This window comes from Salvelinus fontinalis, chromosome 10 (assembly GCF_029448725.1).
Source record: "Salvelinus fontinalis isolate EN_2023a chromosome 10, ASM2944872v1, whole genome shotgun sequence".
NCBI classification, from domain to species: domain Eukaryota; kingdom Metazoa; phylum Chordata; class Actinopteri; order Salmoniformes; family Salmonidae; genus Salvelinus; species Salvelinus fontinalis.
The window spans coordinates 16,869,960-16,889,410 of NC_074674.1; the positions used below are offsets into that span (position 1 = coordinate 16,869,960).

The 19,451-nt window shown below is 44.6% G+C and overlaps 1 protein-coding gene across 1 annotated transcript; it reads right to left on the minus strand.

Moving 5' to 3' along the window:
• Positions 1–641: 641 nt before the first annotated feature.
• LOC129863709 (ectoderm-neural cortex protein 1) lies at positions 642–17,768 on the minus strand. The gene is made up of 4 exons (XM_055935897.1): positions 17,365–17,768; positions 10,681–10,908; positions 8,918–10,527; positions 642–5,080 (listed from the first exon to the last, which is right to left on the minus strand). The coding sequence occupies exons 2-3, from the start codon at positions 10,900–10,902 to the stop codon at positions 8,974–8,976; spliced, it is 1,776 nt and encodes a 591-aa protein (XP_055791872.1). The 5' UTR covers positions 10,903–10,908; positions 17,365–17,768; the 3' UTR covers positions 642–5,080; positions 8,918–8,973.
• Positions 17,769–19,451: the final 1,683 nt, after the last annotated feature.

A 19,451-nucleotide genomic window follows, 5' to 3' on the forward strand; every position in this document is an offset into this window, starting at 1 on the left:
TTGGATTTTGGTTTAAGCAAAAACCGTAGTGTTAAAACCAATCTTAAAGAGGCTATTGTGTGTGTGCACCAAATAGTTACACAGTACATATACCAAACATTAGGAACACTAATATTGAGTTGCACCCCATTTTACCCCCAAAACAGCCTCAATTTGTCGGGGCATGGGCTATAGAAGGTGTCGAAAGCGTTCCACAGGGATGCTGGCCCATGTTGACTCCAATGCTTCCCACAGTTGTGTCAAGTTGGCTGGATGTGCTTTGGGTGGTGGACCATTCTTGATACACACGGGAAACTGTTGAGCGTGAAAAACCCAGCAGCGTTGCAGTTGTTGACACAAACCGGTGCACCTGCCAACAACTACCATCCCGCGTTCAAAGGCACTTAAATCTGTTGTCTTGCCCATTCACCCTCTGAATGGCCCACATACACAATGTCTCAATGTCTCAAGGCTTAAAATCTTTCTTTAACCTGTATCCTCCCCTTCATCTACAGTGATTGAAGTGGATTTAAAATGTGATATCAATAAGGAATCATAGCTTTCACCTAGATTAAATGTGTCAGTATGCCATGGAAAGAGCAGGTGTTTGTAATATTTTGTATAAAAGCTCAACTGCAAATAAAGACAGGCAAGGCAAGTGATTACAGTCAAGAGGAAAAACTCTTATGTTTATTTTGCTATGAATTTCACACTGTGAAAAAAATCTGTCACATGTACAAAACAATGTTATAAAAAAAATTGAAATAAAATGTTACTTTGACATGAAAAAGAAATGACATTGATGACAGTGCTTTTAAAGATGCATCCTGTCTGAATTTTACATCATTTTTGGTGAATGCCTACAGCAAGCCTGCCGGGGAGAAGACACTCTCACGTGACCGAGCTGAATCTCAATAAAGGAGGAAGAGAGAGGGGGCAAAGAGAGAAATGAGAGAGGTGGAAAAAATGCCACTCAACAATTACGTCTAAATTGGAGGAGCAGTCATTGTTGACCGTTGCCAGGGTCATTTGTGTTCGAAAAGGGATTATCCTACGGGCAGGTCTAATCCTGAATGCTGATTGGTTAAAACTGCATTCCAGACAGTCTATTCCACAAATTACCACCGGCTAAATCTATGACGTTAAAATGCCTGTTCCATCTGACTGTGCAATCCACTGTCTCATCAGCCCAGCCAGGCACTTATTAAGCTTGATCTCCACTATAAAAAGCATCTGGACATTATCTCACATTTATTTTAGACTAACATATTGATTTCAACATTGGAGATATAAACCTTGCTGTCTGTCTCTCCGACATTTGCAACATTGTTTCAATATTCAAAGTAATGAATGAGTCGGGACGAGACAGACAGGAAGGCAGCGTTTCTCAGCCAGTCAAAATCATGAATCAGCTGGCATAATTTTTGGCATATATACAAAAATAATTCAATTGAAAAAAGGTCAAATGAAACTCAGCTAATTTGCAGTCTTTCCAGCTTCAGGTTGAAGTGATTGTGTTACTGTAGCTGTATTGTTGGCTAGCTACTCTGATGAGTGAGCACATTTTCTATGCCAGGCGAAATCGTGCCTCATTAACTTATTGTTATGGATGTATCCAAATAAATGTCACTAGAAAACAGCTTAAACAAATGGAAATGCAGCTACTTTGCTGTTATTCTGGCTGCATTTTTTGACATGACTGTAAATTACCCATATTTGGCTAGCTAGCAAGCAACGATGGGGTCGCGTCTCTAGCAACCATAGATTTGTGTCGGGACTATATCTTGTGGAAGGATTAAATAGTATGAATAAATTAATCAAAATAAAGTTTTTAATGAAAATATGTCAATCATTATTTGAATATGTTGGAAACCTGTAACCTGTATAAAATAGATAATGCCCTCCAAGCCGGTGTTTGGAGGATATATTGGCCCGGTTTGCCAATATCAAGGGCCTAACAACAAGTGCCTAACAACACCCATGCCAATTTATCCTCCAAACCCCGACTTCTCGGGCATTATCACTTAAGTAACCCGCTTGTCTGATTTGTGAGGCCAGTTGGGCAGTGTTCTGTGAACGGGTTGGTTAGGGGGTTGAGATCAAGGTGCTAATGAGTCTCCATAGAATTCCTCAAACGATTCCTGCTTTTGTAGGCCTGCGAGGTGGGCTAGGAAGTGGGTGGCTCACACAATCAAACTGGAATGTGGAATGCCCATTTAGTTCTTAGGGGTTGAGGCGATTCACTGAATACAACCATTATACATCCTGGGAAAATCTATACAACTGTTAGCTTTTTTGTTGACATACATAATGATTTCATTGATGCTAAACTCTATATGTCAATGTTTTGGCCACCTAGACAGACAAACAGACAAAAAGTCCAGAATTTTATTTTTTGGTCTTAGGAACTCTCCCCTGTCATATTTCCTCCCGTACATCAGTGACACTATTGTGAAAAGCACAGCGGTGTCCGCCTGCCCTTATCAACACCAACACACCAAGATTACAGGATTCAACTAACCCATCCTCTTCCTCATCCCCCTCATTTTCACTCTCACACTACACTAAACGGGAAGTATTCTGACTTGAGATCTACATGCTCAAATTGTCATGCAAGTCTCCCGTTGATATTAATAAATTATTTACAAGAAAGTCTGATTTACATACACTCATCTCAAGTCAGAATATTTCATATTTGAGTGTGGGACTTAAAGGGCCCAGGGACTCAAGAGGGACTCAGAGGGGACCTAGTGAGGGGACCTAGAGTAACGCCTGAAGGGGTTGAGTCCAGGGTAGATGTGACACAGTCAGTCCCCCAGCTGTTCCAAGGACAGCTGCCCCTTCACATTCCTCACATAACTACACAGGGCCTGGCTAGCGGTGTCAGGGTCACAGGGTGTGTGTGTGTGTGTGCGTGTGTGCGTGCGTGTGTGCGCGTGTGTCACTGTGCTGATTTTCCAGACAGTTACTGCGTGCCTCTGCCGCTAGCTTCTAACACATACAAATTCTCACAGCCTGCTTGTTCTTATCGTTAACATTGTTGTTGTTGTTTTCCTCTAGCAGTGTCTCTGTTGACACAACACCAAGGCCATTTGGTGTAGCGCTTTAGGCCCCAGTTTGACCAGAGTCTGTTAGTTAAATTCCATCAAACTAAGCAGATATGCCTCATAGAAGTCAACATTAAAATGTGAGATATTACACTACCCAGAGTCCACCGCTAAAACAAAATATTCTCTACGCAAGGCCTTATTGATCCTCTGACCCGGCCACCTGCACTCTGGGTAATCTGAGCGACGTCCATCCTCCCCATGTCCATCCCGACTCTGACCCTTAACCCCTGACCTCTAACCTCTGATCTGTACACCCCACTTTACAAAGATAAGGTTCCACATTGGGAGAAACTGAACTGTGCAAAAAAAAGCAGCCCAAATGAAATAAAAAATAGAGCAGCTTTAACTTGGGCCATGCATGATATACCCCGTTAAACGATAAACATTCATTCACTTATTCATGTATGAATGCAGGCAGAGAAACAATACATAGGATTAAGCATTATTTTACATAAACGAATAAAGTAAAGTCATTTTCTTATAAATGAAGACTTCTGAAACATAATACATTGCAGCAAGATCAGAAAATGAATATTTTACGTTTCAGTTTGGGTAAGCAAATTGACAAGATTCTCTTGACCAGAGAAGTTCATGCCAACTGTATCGAGTCCCCGTGACCATAGATGTTCAGAAGAATTCAGTATCACCGTTTAGGCAAAGCGGAAGATCAATCCATCAGTACTCCAACAAAACAATACTTCTCATTGGAATAACATCAGAACGATCAGTAAATCGTGTCCAAGACTAAACAGTATTTTGTGTAGTACTACTGAGCTTGAATGAGCATTTTCTTCAGTTCTACATTGCATTGTCCTTTACTGTTCTTGGATGTGTGTTATTTTGCATGGGGAGAGTGTAGTAGCCTACAGCCAAAATGGTTTTCCTTTGGGGTTCTTCACTTCAGTAGTCATGTCACCTCCTTCGCCAACCCCCCTCTCAGGCTCAGCTGGTGCCGGCACCTAAAGTCCCCAGGACACGTAGTGACAGCTAGAGCCAGGTCTCACACAAAACTTCCAAACAGGAACTCCCAACGCCCATTATAATGTTTTAAACCCCAAACGCCCACTAGGTGATGGGGACGGGAAGAGGAAGGGAGGAGGTTCTCTCTCTTTTTCTCTCTCTCTCTTTGGCTAGTGCAGAAGGACTGGTGGCCAATAGAGCAATATAATCTCTCCCAGATGGAACGCAAAGAGTCTAATGTATCAGATACACAACGGAGGCAACTAACAGAACGGAAGAGTAAAGAGTGGAGGAGAGGAGAGAGAGGGGATGGTGTTGTTCCTTCACTGTGCATATCCTGGATCAGTTTGTGGATCAGCTGGTTATAAACAAGCTGAAGGGTTTTGTCTTTGTCCCGTTCTCTGGTCTGGTCACACACATGCTGATCACTGACTCTCCACTCTCCTCTCTCTTCATATGTATCCTATGTCCAGCCAGGTATTCTTCATGCCATTATATTAAAGTCCGTGTGCAGAGGGCTTGTTTTTTATTCGATTTTTTTTGTTGTTTCTTTTCACAGAATTATCAGAGTGAGAAGCGCAACGACATAGCGATACGAGTCTTTCACGATTGAACGGAAAGAAATGAAGAGGCTGTGTGACTGACCGGTATGTTGATGGTTATTTTATGAAAGGCTGCGAAGCAACGGCGCCATTTGCCGATAGTACACTGGGATGAAGGGGTCGCTGTTATCTTACAGCGCAAGCAGCAGTTTGTTGAGCGTGATCGCATGGACAACATCCAAACCTCCCTCTCAGAAACGATATGACATCATTGACATGGTGACGTCGTTCTGTGTACAAGGTCCTCCCAGGAGCGTTGATCGCTCTTTAAACGTCGGTGTACTCACAGCGTCATCAGGATGGGATCAAGGTGTGTTTTCACACTCACCCCATGGTTGAGGTCTATTTATGGATTGTTTTTTTTTTTTGTTTTTGTTTTTTGCACAGACAGGAAGTTCCAATCCAGTGGATGATGCAAAACAGGGAAATCTGAGGAAAAATAAGAGAGAGAGAGAGAGCATTAGACAAAGAACACGGACAGAGGTGTGAATGAAAGCAGGAAGGCAAACGGTGTTTAAGAGGTCATGGGAAGTTTCTCTCCTTTCACGCCTGCAAAAACATGCTCAAAATAATGTAAGAGTCACTAGTTCAGGGATGGAAAAATCACTCAGATAGGCTCCGGATCCTATCTTCACTATTTTACCATACCCCCTCATTCATTTTTTTTCTCCCCTCGGTAAAAACAAAACAGCCACTGCCTGCCCTGGCCTGGCATTTGCACCTGTTTCTCTGCAGACGTGTGTCAGCGATATCAAGTATTAGAGCTAAAAGGCTAATTCCCTCCTCTGTGAACGTTATCCACTTTCCTCCCATTCCATCCCCCAAAACAGTTAGACTTTTATTTTTTGTATCATTCCCCCAACTCTAAATCCAGCTGGATATTTCACATCTGACCAGCTCTGGCTCTGGATCTCATTCGGACCTTTTCCTTTTAAAAGCGCATATCTTTATTTTTCCAGCATTACGCCACCGATGATTTATAGCCTAGGGAACACCCCATATCAATTTTAAAGATATCCACCCCCTCCATCTGTCTCGCCTTCTTCCCTGTGGCCCTAACTAGAGGGCCGGGGGGGGGAAGCCGATCTTACAAATGGCTGTGGTATCTAGAGGACACACACACACACACACACACACACAGGCGCACAGGCACACACAAGCACACACACGTGCACACACAGGCACACCCAGGCACACACGTAATGGTAGCCCCCGTACATCCAGTGCAAGCAGCCAACTCTTCCTCCCAGAAGAGGTTTCTCATTTTGGCTTTGAGAAGCTCTAGGTATACTCGCCTAGCGATGGGCAGATCCGCCGGGAGGTCATAGCATAGCGAAGGAGGAATAACAATAAGCAAACGTCTGTATCCTCTCCAACGCATCAGTGGAGTGAGCAATCTGACTGATAAAATAAACCTCATTTGAGATTTTTTGGGGGGGTTCTATAAACTGGAGTTTGCTAGTCTTTACCAACCTTGGAAGTTACGAAATGGAACGATAACACATTTGATTTTATCAGTATTGGCACTCTTGCGAGACTAAAGGAGATCTCTGAATAAAAACATGGATTTGCTCGAAACCAGATTCCTTTGTGGCTTTAACCATCAGGAAGGAACATACCTAAGAAAGGGAAGGGAGGAAGAGAGAGGGGAAAGTAGAGTAGAGTCCCTGTGAAAAGTGTTGAGTAGAGACCCTTCTCTCCTCTCTTCTTCCCCCTCTCCTCCCCTCCCACTATTTGGTAGACAGTAATATATCCCTGTCACTGTGTCTCTGTGCAGTCAACACTTACACTAACTCAGTGACTGACTTCCATCTGAAATAATTGTACAACCAAAATCAGTAGTTTTGCATTGGTCTAGAGAGGTTTAAAGCCGTCACTGCAGACTCTGTTTCAGAGATGAGTCACTGAAGAAAAAGGGCCCCTTCTAAGTCAGGGAGCATTTCATCCAAGGAGAGCAGAGCAGAGAGGAGAGGCATATCAGCATCCCAGACAGAGCAGTGAGGCTGCTCCTAGCCACTCCCTGGCATTACCAAAAAGGAGACTGGAGCATGCTGGACAGTTGCAGCCAATCATACATCTCTTCTCTATCTCTCTTTTGCTCTCTCTGTCTCTCTCGCTATCTATCTCTCTCTCTTTCTCTGTCCCTCTCTCTTGGTCTCTCACTCTCTCTCTCTCTCTCTCTTTTGCTCTCTGTGTCTCTCTCGCTATTTATTTCTCTCTCTTTCTCTGTCCCTCTCTCTTGGTCTCTCACTCTCTCTCTCTCTCTCTCTCTCTCTCTGTCTCTCTCACTCTTTCCTTTTTCTCTCGCCCTCTCTTTGGCTCCCATCTCTTATGAGCTGAGAGCATGCAGCCATTTCACCCAGGTCTGCGAAATAAGGTCCGCCAAATGTGTGTGTGCATGCACGTGTGTGCACGACTGCCTGTTTGCGTGTGTGTATGTCTGCCTTTATGCATTCGTGTATGAGTGTGAAAGTCGGATTATGACACCAGGGTCTCCAGTGTTCAGAATGAGCAGGGTTGCCAATGGTCTGTGCTCTACATCCGTCTGGCCTGCTTATCGTCACTGAGGCCGAGAGAGGCTACTATATGGGCGTACAAATTGACACAGGGCATAGGGGAGAAGTGGGGAAGACTGAGGCTGCTCAGGCCAACAGTGAACACTCACCTCCAGGCTAGGCACTGTTATTTGTCAGGGCATGGTATATGTGTATGTCTATGTGTGTGCGTGCGGGCTGTGTGTTTTTCTCATCTGTATGGCTGTGCAGCCGTGTTTTCTCGAAAAGACAGGCGCCAAAGCCTTACTCCTCCCCACTCCTCCCTACGACCACCCCAGACAGCAACTGACGAGCAGCAGTCTGCCTCCCTGAGTCGCTAGTCTGCCTCCCTCCCTCTCTCCCTTACCCCTATCTCCCTCTCCTTCCTTCCTTCCTTCCTTCCTTCCTTCCTTCCTTCCTTCCTTCCTCCCTCCCTCTCTCCCGCCCAGCAACACACCATAAACCCATAAAAAGGAGGCGATTGAGAGTGGATTAGCCTCACCAGGCTGTGGTAGCCTGCCTGCCTGCATGTAGATTGTTTAATTGGCCTCCCCTCCGCTCACTCCTCTCAGACAAATTTCCCCCACAGGGACAATAAAAGTATTCTATTCTGTTTCAATTACCCCTCTGTCCCTCCTCCCTCACCCCAACCCTGCGGCCTCAAAACTCACTTAACCTACCCATACGATCCCCTATCCTCTATCCTAGCCCTCCCACCCCTCTCTCTACATGGTCCCCCACACACACGCTCAAACACAAAGGGATGTCCAGCTATGGTGAAACATGTGGTGGGATGCATTTTGTTTATCCCTGTATCTGTGGTTTTCCCTGGTGTCGACAGACACAACCACTCAAAACCCACTCAGTACTCAGACAATGGAGGCTGTGTGAAGATGTTGCTTATTCAAAAACAATACGCTTTAGTCTACCATCCTCCTCTTCTCTCCTTTCCCAATGGGCATCTCCTTCTCTCTCTCCATCTCCTCAGTAGCCAGACATAGCAAAGCCAGCTCTGCTGCTGAATCACTGAGCAATCACCTACTGGCTATAGCGTCATCGTGGGAGAGATCTGTGTCTGTCAAGGAGTCGATTCTCCTGAAATGTAACTGTACATACATATCATGTCAAACATACATACTGTATGTGGAAAATATGTCTATCCATTACATGCTGTATTGCTGTTGGCTCTGCCTACACATTATTTTAGTAGTGCCAGACAGACAGTCAGCAAGCCACACATACTGTCTGCTCGGGGCTGAAAACCAGACGACAAGACTAGGAAATAAATAAAGAAGTCAAATAGCAGCGGCTGCTTGGTTAGTATTCAAAACCTGCAGTTCAGCCTTGGCCAAATTCTCGTGGCAATATAATTAGTCTATCAATAGTCAATTTGTCCTCGATTCAATCGGGATATTTGTCCTTGTCCTTGTAAAAGAGAGACGGCTACTGAATGAAGACAGCTGTGTTTAAGCTATGAGCTGGGAATTGAAGTTACAGTATGTGAATGTTCCAAAACACAGCCCTAATAGATATATGACTGAGTGACTGAATAAGAAAAACTGACAACAAGAAACTCATGCACTCAGCTCGGCTGTGAAACTCTCCAGTTTGGACTCTCCAGAATATCACTTATACGTTATGCTTTCCATCTCTCTCCCCCACAGTAACAAACAGACAGCAACACAGAGAGCGAGAGAGACAGAGACAGAGACAGAGAGACTTATCTCCGTACCTCATGGGAGGAGGGTTGGGATGGAGGTGTCAGGCTATCCCAGGATCCCTTGCAGCTCAGGCAGGGAGATGTTTCCAGGTGCTGACGAAGGCCGTTGGGATGAGGGAGTAGGGTACGGTAGTTATGCTGTTCCACGCGTCCAGTGTCGGATCATAACAGTCCAGAGTCTTACACCGCTGCGTGCCAAAGTAGCCCCCCACCACGTACAGTTTGTTACCTGACGCCACGGCCTGGCAGCTCATTCTCTTGGCTGTCACGTCTCCCACTTTAGTCCACTGGTACGTGTCGCTGCTGAACTTATAGGCTGAGCACGCTGAGAACTCCGTGTCCCCACCCATCACAAATATCTGGTTTCCAAGGACAGCAGCGGCAGTGTAGCGCCAGGGCTGTGGGCAGGAGGCGGGCACCGTCCAGCGGTTCTCCTGCGGGTCATAGCACTGCACCTTGGGTAGTTTGTCGTGGGTGACGCTTGTGCCTCCGAAGGCAAAGAGTTTCAGCTTGACGCTGACCACCGCTGCGTTGCTCACGCCCTCCCTCAGCGGCGCCACCATGGTCCATTTATTGGCCACCGGGTCGAACTGCTCCACCTGTTTCAGGGACACTGAGGGCGAGGCAGGGAGGCAGCCGGTGCCGGCCGTGTGTCCTCCAACTACGTAGAGGCAGTGTTTCAGCTCGGCCGAGCCGTGGCCGAAGCGAGCGATGAGCATGGGCGCCGCCTTGGACCACTCCTCGTGCAAGGTGTCGTAGACCCACACGTCTTTGGACACGCCGTTCTCTGAGCCTCTCCCGCCAGTCACATAGACATTACAGCCGATGGCGCAGGCGCTGAACTCCTTCCTGGGGCTGGGGATGTCTGCCTTGGGGATGATCTCCTTGGCCTTCTGGTCCACCAGGTACAGCTTGTCACACATAAAGGTCTGTCCTCCCAGCAGGAACAGGGCGTGGCTGGTCTTCCTGGGTCGGGCGCAGGGGCTTTTCACCACACCATCGTTCTGAAGGATCTTCAGCTTGCAGTGGATAGCCTCGTCCACCAGCTCTTTGCTCTTCAACTGGTCATTGATCAGCTCCTCTGTGGACACATTCTCCATGAGGAAGATGGCAGGGAGTAGAGCCAGGCGGACGGTCTGCAGCAGCTCAGGCAGGTTGCAGTGCCTCCTCTCCAAGTCGTAGTTGACCCAGTTGAGGGCAGCCTCGTAGACCAGCCTCTCATCCTCTGTCTCCAGCTCCTCGTGGGACAGGAACTGCACCACCATGTCTTTGGGAAGCTGGAGGAAATCCTCTGTCTTGCAGATGGTGGGGAAGTTGCTGAGGCACATGCCCCAGGAGAGCTCAGACAGCTTCGTACACTGGTGGGCGTCGGACAGCAGCAGCATGCCCAGGCAGTTGGACGGGTGCAGGTTCCTCTCCAGGAACTCGGCGCAGGCGTCCCGGATGTCCTGGAACTCCAGCATGTCCCCTGCCTCAAGGAGGGACTCGGCATTCTCCTCGTTGATGACAACCCGGGACGTGTAAGCATAGTCTAATAAGAGCTCCAGGACCTCCGGGTGGATGGAGTCCCTGAAGTCCACCTCGCTGGCCTGGCTCTCCTTCAGCCCGCCAGAGAACATGGCCTGTCAGAGAACAAAGAGTATGGGAAACCAAGAGAGTTAGCTAATTAGCTCGTAAAACTTTTAGCCCAGCTAGTGTTAGCATGGTGGCTAAACATGCAGGTTTTCTTATGGGAAATGCTAACGGTTCCCTCTCTTGGTAATAAGTGTCTTTACCTCAAAGTAGCGGCTGCAGGCAGCCAGCACAGCACGGTGGCAGGGGAAGGAGCGACTCCCGGCATGGAGGAGGACGTCGGTGAAGAGACGCTGCTGCCGCAGTGTGTTCAGGTGCATGAGGACGCTGTCGGCATACGATGACTTGTGGAACAGGTAGATGTTCATGGAGCCGGTGCTGGCACGCGACTTGCGGTTCTCGTGGACGCAGACAGACATTTTCATTGAATCCTGGGAAAGAGAACAAAACCAGAAATGGGATTTAGAATACATAACGTATCATAACAAAGTAAAACACACAGCCGTTGGCATGAGTGATTCACAAAATGAAAACCAGTAGCCCATATATACCCATATATATAAGGAAACAGAAAAATGCATGATAAGAAATTCAAAGCATGGGGACATAGCCTACAGTTCAAAGTACCTTTTCTGACCAGAAAACCTGAATATAAATGAAAGCTAGTCCAAGCTAAAACCCTGTTAGAGTGCATAACTCATCTCCACACAGTCCTAGGGAAGGGTACTGAGTCACCATCTCAGTCTCAGGCTGCTTCCCAATTGGCACCCTATTCCTTATATAACCATATGGGCCCTTGTCAAAAGTAGTGCACTATATAGGGAATAGAATGCCATTTGGGATGCAGCCTCAGTCACATTTTGATTCCAGGGAGGGGTGTCTGATATGATCAATATCAGCAGGGTCGCTCACTGGGCTAGGACAGGCTGGTCTCATAGACAAGACTTAACATAGTAAACGAAAATTCAGAACACTCAAATTAGTATGATATGCTACATTTGGTGTCGTTACATAAGACAGAAGGTTACTTAAGGGGAAAATGAAATGAGGGTGGCGGGTCAGGGTGGATGGGTAGCTGTATAAAGTGAACATCTAGCAACCCGAAATGTTGCGTGTTCGAATTTCGTTACTGACAACTTCAGCAACGTTGCAGCGACTTACTACTTTTTAGATACCTTGTAAGGGTTGGCTAGGGGGAGAAAACGTTCAAAAGTAAACAGCAAGGCATGTACACCGCTAGAGTTCCGTAAGGAACCAATGCTAGCCAATGGTTCATATTTGCACCTTTGGTTAGTTGAGGGGTTCTTGGAGGAACCTTTTTGGTTCAATGTAGCACTGGGTTCCTGGAGGAACACTGGAGTGGAAGCGTGGTTTAGTAGGAGTGTGGCTTTTTTTGGTGCCCCGTTAAGAGTAAATGTCAGTCCTGTTCATCTGTTCTGTTGAATTGTCATCACACGTTAAAGTTGATCTAAAATCTAAAATTTCACAAGTGATTCCAACTATACTGAACAAAAATGTAAACGCAACATGTAAAGTTTTGGTCCCGTGTTTCATATTCTGAAATAAAATAAATCCCAGAAATGTTCCATACGCACAAAAAGCTTACTTCTCTAAAATGTGTGAGCACTAAATTTGTTTATATCCCATTTCTCCTTTGCCAAGATAATCCATCCACCTGACAGGTGTAGCATAGAAGCTAATTAAACAGCATGATCTTTACACAGGTGCACCTTGTGATGGGGACAATGAAAGGTCCACTTTAAAATGTGCAGTTTTGTCACACAACACAATGCCACAGATGTCTCAAGTTGAGGGAGCATGCAACTGGCATGCTGACTGCAGGAATGTCTACCAGAGCTGTTGCCAGAGAATTTAATGTTAATTTCTCTACCATAAGATTCATCCAATGTCGTTTTGGAGAATTTGGAAGTATGTCCAACTGGCCTCACAACCGCAGACCACGTGTAACCATGCCAGCCCAGTACCTCCACATCCGTATTCTTCACCTGCACACACTACCCCATAATGACAAAGCAAACACAGGTTTTTAGACATGTTTGCAAATGTATAAAAATAAAATACCTTACTTACATAAGTTTTCAGACCCGAAAACGTATGCATGAGACTCAAAATTGAGCTCAGGTGCATCCTGTTTAAATTGATCATCCTTGAGATGTTTCTACAACTTGATTGGAGTCCACCTGTGGTAAATTCAATTGATTGGACATGATTTGGAAAGGCACATACCTGTCGATATAAGGTCCCACAGTTGACAGTGTATGTCAGAGCAAAAACCAAGCCATGAGGTTGAAGAAATTGTCCGTAGAGCTCTGAGAGAGGATTGTGTCGAGTGGCCTCACACAGTGGCCTCCATCATTCTTAAATTGAATAAGTTTGGAACCACCAAGACTCTTCCTAAAGCTGGCCACCCAAGCCAAACTGAGAAATTGGGGGAGAAGGGCCTTGGTCAGGGAGGTGACCAAGAACCCGATCGTCACTCTGACAGAGCTCTATCTCCTATGTGGAAATGGGAGAACCTTCCAGAACGACAACCATCTCTGCAGCACTCCACCAATCAGCCTGCTTGGAGTTTTCCTAAAGGCACCTAAAGGACTCTCAGACCATGAGAAGCAAGATTCTCTGGTCTGATGAAACCAAGATTGAACTCTTTGGCATGGATGCCAAGCGTCACGTCTGGAGGAAACCTGGCACCATCTTTACGGTGAAGCACGTGATGGCAGCATCATGCTGTGGGCATGTTTTTCAGCAGCAAGGACTAGGAGACCAGTCAGGATCGAGGGAAAGATTAACGGAGCAAAGTACAGAGAGATCCTTAATGAAAATCTGCTCCAGAGTGCTCAGGACCTCAGACTGTGGTGAAGGTTCACCTTCCAACAACGACCCTAAGCACACAGCCAAGACAACGCAGGATTGACTTCGGGACAAGTCTCTGAATGTCCTTGAGAGACCCAGTCAGAGTCCAGAATTGAATTCTATTCAACATCGCTGGAGACTTGAAAATAGCTGTGCAGTGACGCTCCCCATCCAACCTGATAGAGCTTGAGATGATCTGCAGAGAAGAATGGGAGAAACTCCCCAAATACAGGTGTACTAAGCTTGTAGCGTCAAATTCCAAGAAGACTCGAGGCGGTTATCACTGCCAAAGGTGCTTTAACAAAGTACTGAGTAAAGGGTCTGAATACTTACGTAATGTGATTTTTTTTTGCGCGCACATTTCTAAAAATCTGTTTTTGCTTCGTCATTTTGGGGTATTGTGTGTGTAGAAAAAAACGATTGAATCCATTTCAGAATAAGGCTGTAACGTAACAACATTTGGAAAAAGTAAAGGGGTCTGAATACTTACTGAATCACTATATGCCCTTATTTGGAGTTTGACGTCACAGATGTGAGTTTTATGGAAGAAGGCACAAAATGTCACTGTCTTCCGTTGAAAGATACAGACAGGTGCAGAAGATGGCCAGTAGCGATAAAAGACTGGAAATATGAACAAAACACCACTACAGCCAATCTTGCAAATCTATGTGTTTAGTAAGCACTTAATTGATGATGACTATGAAAGCGATATACAATCAGAAACGATGGTAACAAAACACAGAAGAAAACGCAAAGACAGAGCTGTACCTTCTGTATCCCCATGGATTGGATCTGGCGCCGTGCCAAAATACAGAGGCGCTTTTGAGAAGAGAAATCGTCAAAGCGAGCGTGCGGAAGTATGTAGTCTGGTCATCGCAGTTCGAGTTGATCTTATAGTGTTGTAGCATAGGCGCTGTACTGGTTAGCATACGTTGAGGAGATAATACACAGTAATTGTGTCACCTTACATCGCAATAGACAGTAAATTGTGTCATGTCATATTGCAGAATGGACAGAATAAAAATGAAAGGTGTTGCTGCATTTTAAAACCTTTTACTACAGTGGGCTTACAGTGTTTATTGGTAGTCTTAAACAAATCTACCTTGAAACAAAAGTATACACCTCACACACATGATTGTGGCCTTAAAAAACCCCCACCTGCATCGTGTCAGATATATAGTTGAAATGTATTACACTGAGAACTTGCATCCCAATATTACACTTTATATACATCACAGAAGATGTAATATGTGAAATATAACAAAACTGTTTGACATAGATCGCAGCCGGCCGCGACTGGGAGACACATGGGGCGGCGCACAATTGGCCCAGCGTCGTGCGGGTTAGGGGAGGGTTTGGCCGGCAGGGATGTCGTTGTCCCATCGCACACTAGGGACTCCTGTGGTGGGCCGGGTGCAGTGCACGCTGACACGGTCGCCAGGTGTACGGTGTTTCCTCCGACACATTGGTGCGGCTGGCTTCCGGGTTAAGTGGGCATTGTGTCAAGACTTGGTTGGGTTGTGTGTTCGGAGGACGCACGGCTCTCGACCTTCGCCTCTCCCGGGTCCGTACGGGAGTTGCAGCGATGAGACAAGACTGTAACTACCAATTGGATACCACAAAATTGCGGAGAAAAAGTTTTTTTTTTTTTTTTTTTGTGAAAATAATTAAAATAATCCCCCCAAAATATTTGAAAATACACTTTTTTTAAATGTATAAAATATTATTTAAAAAATTGTTCGACATAAAAAATGCGGATTTTCATTTTATTTTTTTTTCTTACATAAATATTAATTATGAAATTGTAAAACATTTAATAACATTCCAGCCATGAGGCCAAAGAGGGCACCTTTGGTCATTGACTGCAGGACAGGGCAATTGACTTAGTATCAGGTCTACTAATTTTTTTCATAATAATAATCACCAATGTCTGACAACATTTCATGCTTTTAACAACTGTATAGCATTGCGGGAAATACATGGTCTTAGGAACCACCTGGGGTAGGCCTATTTGGTTGCATGTAGTCTGGTCTATTGTGTATTTGTAACCCCCACCTCCCCCTGTCGATAGTGGCCATGAGTATCCTAACAATATAATTACTTTTAGCCCCATTGCCATGGAAAATATATGACAGATTATTAACATCTGTGGCCCTCCGGTAGTTTTCTTCCTCACTTGCAAGTATTTTGTTGTCAGACATGTTTGTAGGTTGCTGTTTACTTCGTATAACTTATCTGTCATGCTAGGCTACTGTTTTCACTTCTTCCCCATTAAAGTTAAACACAGACAGTTTTGTAGCTTCAACAAAGCTTAAAGAGGTGTATGAGTTCCTCAAAAGCCTGTGCTAATCTCAAAGTTGGAAAAATTACCACTTTATTACGAGTGGTGCAGCGGTCTAAGGCACTGCACCTCAGTGCAAGAGGTGTCACTACAGTCCCTGGTTTGAATCCAGGCTGTATCACATCCGGCTGTTATTGGGAGTCCCATGGTGCGGCGCACAATTGGCCCAGCGTCGTCTGGGTTTGACCGGGGTAGGCCGTCATTGTAAATAAGAATTTGTTCTTAACTGACTTGCCTAGTTAAATAAAGGTGAAATAAAATATTAGCAATGTTAATATTATATTTAAGAATATGTCATATGCATAACTATTCAAGGACATTTTTATTTGCAGTGTACAAACTTAACACGATGAACAGAATGACATTAATGCCAACCGGTGGCCAAAATGAACTATCTGAAAGCCACACCTCCAATAAACTGCGCCTCCAATCTGTTATCCAATCTACAATATATTATTAAAAAGGTTCAAAATTGAACCCCTCCCTCACAAAAAAGATCCCAGTTTGAACCTTTACACAGGGGTTCCTCAAACACCCTTTTCAGAAGGGTTTCTCAAAGATTCTGCCAGTGTGACAACACAAAAGGTTCTTCCAGGCACCTTTACTTCTAAGAGTGCAGGCTATATCTTATAACTGTTCAATCGCTGCAGGAAAAATTAACCCTGTCACCGGGCAAGATGTCAACAAAACCCGTCAGTGTAAACTGCCACCATATGCTCATCTGCAGTGTATATTTAACATAATCTGTCCTAATTGTCATGTAACCGATATAAGCAGCGCGGTCCCCAACCGGGTGTCACCATCTCTGCACGAGAGGTTAATTGTGTTTAAGCCCAACGCTCAATGGGACTAAAATTGTGGTCCTTGCCGAATTTAACCAAATTAGAAACATAAATGACACATCAGCAGCTATGTTGGAGCCATATCGCACCTGATGCCCCTTTTAATACGGTTACACCGGGAGCAGCTGTAAAAGGGAACGCGGGGAGACCACTTAGAACAGACCGGGTGCAATCAATGATAAGAGAACACAATATAAAGGGTATCCTAAAATGCAAGAGTAACATTTGCAAGGGATGATTTCTTCGGTTTACAACTAGCCAATAGCCTCATTTGGTGTGTTGTCTAGATGGGCTTGAAGTCGAGCAATCAAATATTTTATTTAAACGACATAGCCTGCATAGGCTAAAACTCCTCATAGCCTACCTACATGCCCTAAAAATAGCACATTTTATATGATCACAATCCTTGCTTTGTCTTGCTTCTCTCCTTGAGTCAGGCTAGAATACATGCAGCCTAGAATAATAACATGATAATTCAAACGTTAAACAAAATAAAGCTCCCTATGAATATTGTCCTCTAAACTGTTATAATTTGACATCTGATCTCATATAGAGCGATGTATGATGAATTGCTTTAAATATCATGTTGCAAAATGCATTAAAACAATGTGTCTTCGGGCTATGTTCATAAATTACGCGTGTCCCCAAAATATGGCACAAGAATGATTGAGCTTCTCCATGAATTCTGTAGTCCACGACGCCACATCTCAATGGATAGTGAGAGAATGAGATTGCTCAGCTACTTCATGCATGGACCTATATCATTACAATAATGACAGTTAACAATTCTCTAATCTGGAAAATACAAGTAGGCTGTGTGCCATACATACCTCCTTAGGTGGGAGTTCAATTGTGTCCGCTTTATCCCTCGAACATGCCACTGCTGGAAGAGTAGCCACGATGCTGGTTCAAGCAAGCCACTTGTGCTTGTGAGAATGCGCGTCTTGGGTTCCTCAGTAAGGAATAGCTATATTTGGGGAGGACCTGAACACTATTTCTATCCCTATAGAAATGTCAATGGACTCGAATCATCCAAATGTTTAGTTCAGTGATTAGATCTCCAGTTCTAACTTCATCGTTCTGTCCAGGTTAAAATAAGGACCAATAAATACAAAATAAGGAAAAGGATTTGCGCTAGCGGACTGACTCCAGACTTGCGTCTGATCCTATAGCAGTTCTATGTCGCCAGCTAGTGCGTGTCGTGCGCTCGGTGAGTCGGGTCTTCCCTAGGTAAAGTCAATGGGGTGTGTTTATAGTGAGAAAGGGGGAGGACCGTCCTCGTGTCGAGGAAGCGAGTGGGAGGGGTATGCAAAATAGCTTTGTGTTGTGGTGGGAACCAAGCAGCAGCAGAGGTAGAGGCGATGGAATGAGAACGCAAGACCTGGAGGTCGGGCCCTCTGTTGATCAGAAGGCAAGGGGGAGGTAATAAAACAGTAAACTAGTGTGAAAGCCAGGGAGAGAGCCCAACTGCCGACTCACATCCAAGAGTGTGAATATTTACTCACCTGCAGAACTTTATTACAAACGGAAGTTTGACAGACAAATTGGATCATGGTCCATCAGTAGGCCTATACTAGCACTTCTCATGACTCCAATCGTAAGCATTGGCTCATTCCACATCCAACGCTGAACCGAAGCTCTTTCTAAACCTTTACATGACTTGTTTGAGATACGTTTTTAGAAACATTTGGAACTTAACTTTCATATCAGCAAGAAAGAATTTTCAAAAAACAAAACGTATTGTAACTGAAAAATACTTTTGGTTGCTGTTAAAGCAAGTTAAAACAGTGTACAGTGTGTATATTAAGCATTTGTGAAATTATTTTGATGTGATATGAAAGAAGAGGGCTTTATGTTTCTAGAACCATACCACAACTTAGAATCAATTCACGTTTAGATGGAGTATTTGGCTGTTTTGGCTTCCAGAGCCAGTTTGTCTCTGAACATAACACGTAAGGTTAACTCCTTAACAGTACATTATTGGGACAGGCCTATACACTCTGTAATGTAGGCTTTTATGTGTTCATATTTTTTGCATCGTATACTACTGGATAAAATGCACCAGATATTATTTACATGAGGCTTCATTTGAATTCCAGGAAGTCCATTTCCATACATTTTTTATAACTTCCTCATGGAGTATTGATGCGTTTCATCATCAACATTTTGTATGCAGGGCCTAGTGGCTTGCCATCATAAATTCCTAATAGCCACTCTAGCACAGGTGTAATCTCGGGTTAACCCAGAATTTAAGTCTTGTGTAATTGGTCAGCTCCTCAATTAACACACTGAATCTGTCCATGAAAGATTAGCACAGGTGTGGGATTGCAAATGTTCACCTGCACTTTTCATATGTCGATCTTTGGTGGGGTCCTTTGCCCATAGCAGCAAATATAAAATAATGGCAAGATTTCCATACAGATAAATGTAATTACCGTAGGCACATATCAAAGGTGTACACGGTGAGGACGATAAGAATAACGTTTTTTTTTTCATATAGTCCTCTCTTTGACTGAATGCACTCCATACCTGTGCATAGCCGCAGAAGGTTGTTTTGGGGTGGGGGGTGGGTAAGTGTCCCGTGAAAATCTCACTCTTAAAAGCTTATAATCTGTTAACTCCCAACTAATGTTGTTGACTCGTTCTATATTTGCATTTGTGGCCAAAGTATAAATTAGAAAAGAAACTCTTCAAAAACCCCACCTCAAACTTGCATCTCAAACAGATGTTTAAAAAAAATGCTGCTATTTCCTCATAAATAATGAACATCATGTTTTTTTTGTCGAGACATCTCATTGGCTGAGCTGGCCAATCACCTGTTTACTTGTCGTTTATATTTTTTATGGACCAGTATACACCCACACCATTCTGTTGTTGAGGTATGCCAACACCATTCAAACACAGAAAAACTGCTTTT

Excerpts from the sequence above, each read along its gene's own strand:
- LOC129863709 (XM_055935897.1), bottom strand. The coding sequence starts at position 10,902 with ATGAAAATGTCTGTCTGCGTCCACGAGAACCGCAAGTCGCGTGCCAGC. Across the intron at positions 10,528-10,680 it reads CCTGCAGCCGCTACTTTGAG|GCCATGTTCTCTGGCGGGCT; the intron begins GTAAAGACACTT and ends GTTCTCTGACAG.